We start from the raw sequence: 6,000 nt of genomic DNA, 5'->3' as shown, positions 1-6,000 counted from the left end.
GCCTGCCTGCCTGTCTGCTTTTGCTTAGGAGGCTTTCAGGAACCACACCGCGTAAAGCGAAGCCAGGTCCTTTCCCCCTCCCCTGCATCTCATCCCCAGCTGATTGGCTAACTGTCTCTGGATTCTATAGCGGCTCCTTTGATGTGCATGTATATGGAACGTTCTTTTTAAGCACAACTGGGGAGGGGGGAGAGCTAGTCAGCAACAGCTGCTGCCGAGGCTGCAGTAGCCAGTGCAGCAGAATGAATGTGTGAGAGGGGATAAGTCGCCTGAGCCCAGCCTGTGCTTCTCCTGCCCTGCTCTGTCTTCATTCACCGGCTGCAGGAGGGACGCTGGGCGAAACAGATGCGCTGCTAGCGCAAGGGAGTCCTGCCCTGGATCTATCGCTGTGTGTCCGCCTCCCTCGAGGAAAATGGTCAACAAAGACATGAATGGATTCCCAGTCAAGAAGTGTTCCGCTTTTCAGTTCTTTAAAAAGAGGGTAAGGATGCTCTCTGAGCACATGCTGGGTTTTTGTGTGTTTTTTAATTGATATGATCATTTACTGTGATGCCAAAAGAGAGAGAGACGCGGGAGCTTTAGGAGTGTCTGTGTGTGTTTAAGAGCGAACCGCCAGTATGGATAGCATGCAAAACTATCGTCATTGTACCAATTTCAAACAGAAAGTGCATTTTGGGCGATGATTGTGGCATTACATAAATGCTGTTTGGTGAGGAATGTGTTGCTACTACTCACAGACCTCTGTCTAGAACCCAGAAAAAGGCGCTATCTGGAGGAAGATACCTAAAGAAAGAGATGTGTGCATTAGCAGAGAAGCACCAGAGGTATAGTGTGTGTGAGAGAGAGCCAAGGGGTTTTGATTCTTGTTTCAAAGGTTATTGGCGACAATAGCTAAAAGGAACTTCCATGTACAGGAGCAGTATATCTCTGAATACCAAATGCTGGGGACCAACAACAGGAGAGAACTGTTGTGCTCTTCCCAGGGGTAATCTAGCTGTCCACTGATGGAAACAAAGCACTAGGCTAGATAAACCATTGAGCTAACCTAGAGGGACTTTTCGGATATTCTGAAATTGTCTAATTAACTGTTAACTCTCTTTGGCAAATCTGGTTTTCCCCCCCTCCTCTCTCTCAATTTCCCATCTTGGGGTGGTGGGGTGGCGGAAATGCTCTGTGACCTACTTAATTCCTCTTTCTGTAAAATGGGGGCATATGCCCTGAAATGTAGAATTATAAAGGTGAGATCTGACAGGTGAAAATATAGGAAAGCATTATGCACATTAATATAATACAATAATATGTGGCTATAACGATGAGAACTGAGTGCCAGTAGGATCCCAGTTCTCCAGTTCTCCCACTCTGTGTCTCCCTCTCTCTTGTCCACTTCACCTGCTGGCTCCAGCCCATTCATTCACACCTAGCAAAGTGCTGCATTATATCACCTTCATTCATTGCTTTGTGCTAAGATGTTTGCAGGTTCAGCAAAACTATGGCACCGCCTATAATCTACCCAGTAACCCACAGCCGACCGAATAGCAATAAGAGCAGAGGCAGAGAAGAAGCATCAGGCAGGCACTTGCTGTGCAAGACAATGACAGCATCCCTAGCTCCACTAAAATACTTGGGTTCTTCTTAGCCCGCTTGCCTGATTCAGTGTGTCCAAATAATTGCAATTAGTGTTTCATGAGATGAAAGGCTGCATATTGCAATGCTTGTGGAAATCTCTCTGTGTATACATGCAGTTATGTTCCCATATAGTTCCTTAGTAGTACGTTAAGAGCACCCACCATCATTCAGGGATCTGATATTCCACCAATTTTTGCTAATACAGCAGGATCATTTTCCCCTTATGGTGGCAACACAGGAATTCTGAACAAACAAGACAAAAGCAAGACTGATGGTGTTTTTCAAGCCAACACAGGTGGATAAGCTTCTACCTAGTTCCTTCTTGTAAGGATTTCTTTTGTTTTTCTGAATGATTAGGGCTGGGGATTCTCTTTAATGAGGCGGAGTAGTAAAACAAGGCAGACAGTTCTGTTCGTTCATTCATTCACCCATTCCCATTCACCTCCCGCCTGCCTTATATGGAGGAAGCTGTCACTTCATTTAGCCCACCAGTCAAACTCGGAGAACCTCTGCTCAGATACCCGTGCCCAGCTCCTCTTCATTTCCGTGGTGTAAATTAGGACCTCTGAATGATAAGTCAAGAGCAACAGCCTCCATGCATCAGATAGAAAACTGGAGACATCTCCCCAGCAATGAAGGACCATAACTCAGTGCTAGAGCATCTGCATGCAGAAGGTCCCAGGTTCAGTTTCCAGCATATCCATGTAGGGCTGAAACAAACCCCTGCCTGAATCTCAAAGAGTCACTGCTAATGATTTCGATGGACCAAAGGTCCAACATAGAAGACAGCTTCTTATAAAGCTGGTATGGCAGTACTTGTCCTCAGGTGTTCATAATATGGCTTAACACACAAGGAGGGGAGAGCATCCATGAGCATGCCAGCTCTGCCCCATCTGCATTGCTCCCTGCACATTCAAGGATGGCTGTCTGCATTGGGGAAGCCTCCTGAACTCAAGGAGGCTTCTGCACGTTTTGTAATCTGGGTTTTCCAAGGTTCTTAAATTCATGGTAACCTTCTGCAGACTTGAAGTGGTGGAGGGCGATGTGCATGGGGGTGGAGCTAATGCACTTGCAGGTGCTCTGAGCTCCTCACATGTTCATTTAAGCCACATTATGAACATATGACTAGGTCTGCAATCTGTCCCTAAGGATGCAATCTTAAATTCACTTACTTCTGGATTCATATACAGGATGGTGTTGTAAGTCCCATTAAGTTTCAGACCTATAATCTCTTACTCCCAGGTATAAGATGGTAGAATTGAAGCCCTGGTTGAGAGTAAAGTCCCACTGAAACTGGGCTTTACCTTTGAGTAACTGTGCATAGGATTGGGCTTCGGGATAGAGATTGCAGGCAGAAAACCTAATGCAAGTGGTATATTTTTGACAAATTGCCTTGAGACATTTTGATCCCTCACTATCCTGAGTTCTTCCTGTGATCCAAAGCTACTGTGAACTATTTGCCACAGAATCCCTGATGTTTTAGACCTTGAGTGACTATGTCTAATCAATATCAACATGGAAAGGTTACTCAGCTCTTGTGTTTTATTTGTACAACAGTACCTTGTGTTACATTCAGTCTAAATTCATTGCAGAATTTTCTCCAAATAGAATTTAACCATCACCAAGGAATTCTTCTAGCTTCAGCCTCTGCCAAAAATCAGACAGGAAAAACACATTATGATTATTTGCCTGCTATGCTTTCCCTATGTTGAACTCATTTATGTGTGTTCTACTTAAAAGTGTGTGTGAATTGGTAACCACAGGTAAGATGCACCAACAGACTCATGAAATCCAGAGCCCCTTTTGGATGTCCAGATTTCAAGCATCTGCTGAAAAAGACTTTACCCTAACCTTGATTATAGCATCTCAGGGGTTGGGGGTGATTTTTATTGGAAACATGGCAGTGAGCAAAAGGGCGAAGTCCTACAGCTCACCCACCAAAATCTCAGTACTGGTCAGGAGGATGTGGTAGCTATTTACATTTTTAAAAAAGAAAGAAAAAATGGGCATGTTTAGTCTGGCCCTTAGCCATTGGCATAATACATAAGCCAACATATTTGGGAAATATGGAAAGAAATTTGATCTTTAAAGTTGCTGGAGATTTGGGTATCATGCTGAATGAACTTGTATGAATTAAGCAGGTTGGATTGCCATCTGTCATGGATGCTTTAATTGAGATTCCTGCATTGCAGGGGGTTGGACTAGATGACCCTTGAGTCCCTTCCAACTCTACACTTCTGTGATTCCAGGCAACATGAGAACCTTTCTAAATTTTATTGCCTGCTTCCTTGGTGATCTGACCCCCACAACAATGCTCTGTAGAAGTGCCTGCGAATGAGCTTATAACCAGTGTTTTTTTTCTTTAAAAAATGTTTAGGAGTACTCTCATTTTCCTACTCATATTGAAATACTGCCCCTCAATGAGGCCAAACTTAGATTCACAAAATGTTTAGGAGTATGTGTACCCCTGTGCCGCCCCCCCCCCCAAAAAAAGTACTGGCTATAAGTAAGAAAATGTTATTTTGATGAACTGGATCCTGAAACCATAAAAAAACCCCAAAAAATGTTATTTTCAGCCACAAAATCCCAAACTGAGAGTACTTTGCTTATGACTTGAGATTCTTCTGATGTTACACGCACTGCTGCAGTAGCCCACCAGTGTAGTCATTCTAATGCTGCACATTTAGGAGGCAGTAACCTGATTTAAATGTTATAGCGATTGTATGAAACTTCACACTCTTAAGGATTATATCCAATGCTAGCCCTACTCAGAATTAACCCATTGAAATCAATGGTCATGATTTAACACCATTAATTCCCAGTGGGTCTGCCTAAAGTAGGACCTGGTTGGCTACAGTCTAATGTTTATTACCAATACTCTGCATTCAATTAAATCAGGGGTGTGGGGTCTGTGGCTCTTCAGATGTTGGACTGCTTCTCCCCTGGTTCCTCAGCACTGAACATGCTGGCTGAAGCTGACAGGACTTGGCACCTCACAACTCCTGAGGGAACACAGCCTGCCAATTCCTGACCGAAATCAAGCATTTAATTTTTCAGTCATAGAAGAAACGGAATAAGACAGTAAAAGTGTCTTCAGTAAGCAGACCGGAATTCTTGTTTCTTAAGGAGACAAACGTGTGCTTGTTCTTGTCTCTTGAAACCGTATTCATAAGAGAACAAAAGCAATAATACACAATTCATAATTTATATGCACCCTGAAGCAATAACCTGGAATGCATTCCATATCTTTCCAGCATTGTGGGGTTGCCCTCTCTTTCAGGTGTGTGTCTTAAAACATGGTGCAAACAGAGGCATGGGGGGGGGTGTTTCCTACAGGAGTTAGGTACCTGTTTCAGCATGCAAATGGCCCCCCTTCTGAAGATCTGGACAATTATGCAATGCCAGGAAGTGGGTGTTTTAGACAAGCTATTTTTGTTTCTATTTTATTATAGTAAGGTAGGGATTTTCCTATAATTTCTTGCAGATATAATTTCTTAAGTTTTTGAGAAAAATCACACATGTGTTTATAGCTTAGGCTGATAGTGTGTGTATTCCTTCATTGCCTTGCTGTTTTCAGTAGAGGAAAAAATAGTTACTATTTGATACAGAGTGGCATCATTCTGGTGCATCAGTAGCCTAATCTACAAAGACCAAGGAAATAACTTCTTAAACTGCTCCAGGCTGTGTATGTTTCTCCTTGCTGAGGTATAATTCCCCCTTGGTTGGCTTCACGCTGTCACACGCTGTCTCTTGATATTTCCGAACATTTTGGGGTCATCAGAATAGAAATATTTGAGTTTGCTAGATGGAGTTCAGAGGCACGATGATTCATGCTTAGAAACTTTTAAGTGATAGTTATTAGAAACATTGGTCCTGCTCAATGAGAAATCAGATGTCATCCCCATTTAAATGAACATGCCTTCTTTGGCATTACCACAGCAATTGTGCCTGGGAGGAAAGCTTGATCTTACATTGCACGCCACCCCAATCACCAAGCAGGGATAGATTTTAGGGGTTCCAGTCACTTACCTAGAGATCTGTGGTGTCTTTATGATGTATGGTTTATTTGCATATACCATATATACCACCTGAGCCTATGATGGAGGGGTTCATAGCATTAACACCCAAGAGAGTCTTGCTTCTCCCATAGCCCAGCTTTGGGTTTCAGCAGACATCAGGCATGGTTCTGTTTCCCAGATGTCCAGCTTGCCAACTTCTAGCTCACACACACAACTCCCAGTTCTGGCCTTTGTCTTTCTAATTACAGTGGTATCTCAGGTTAAGAACTTAATTTGTTCTGGAGGTCTGTTCTTAACCTGAAACTGTTCTTAACCTGAGGTACCACTTTAGCTAATGGGGCCTCCCGCTGCCACC

The 6,000-nt window shown here is 43.4% G+C and overlaps 1 protein-coding gene across 1 annotated transcript in view; it reads left to right on the top strand.

Annotated features, from left to right (window-relative positions):
• Positions 1–298: 298 nt before the first annotated feature.
• Positions 299–6,000, top strand: part of SGK1 (serum/glucocorticoid regulated kinase 1) — a 71,615-nt gene continuing 65,913 nt past the window's right edge. The window contains exon 1 of the mRNA XM_083731574.1: positions 299–481. Within this exon, the coding sequence (XP_083587700.1) occupies positions 413–481 (69 nt within the window). The 5' untranslated portion in view covers positions 299–412. The remainder of the gene's footprint in view (positions 482–6,000) is intronic.

The sequence above is a fragment of the Podarcis gaigeae genome (assembly GCF_964106915.1).
Source record: "Podarcis gaigeae genome assembly, chromosome: 3".
NCBI lineage: Eukaryota > Metazoa > Chordata > Lepidosauria > Squamata > Lacertidae > Podarcis > Podarcis gaigeae.
This window is presented reverse-complemented; position numbering and strand designations above follow the sequence as displayed.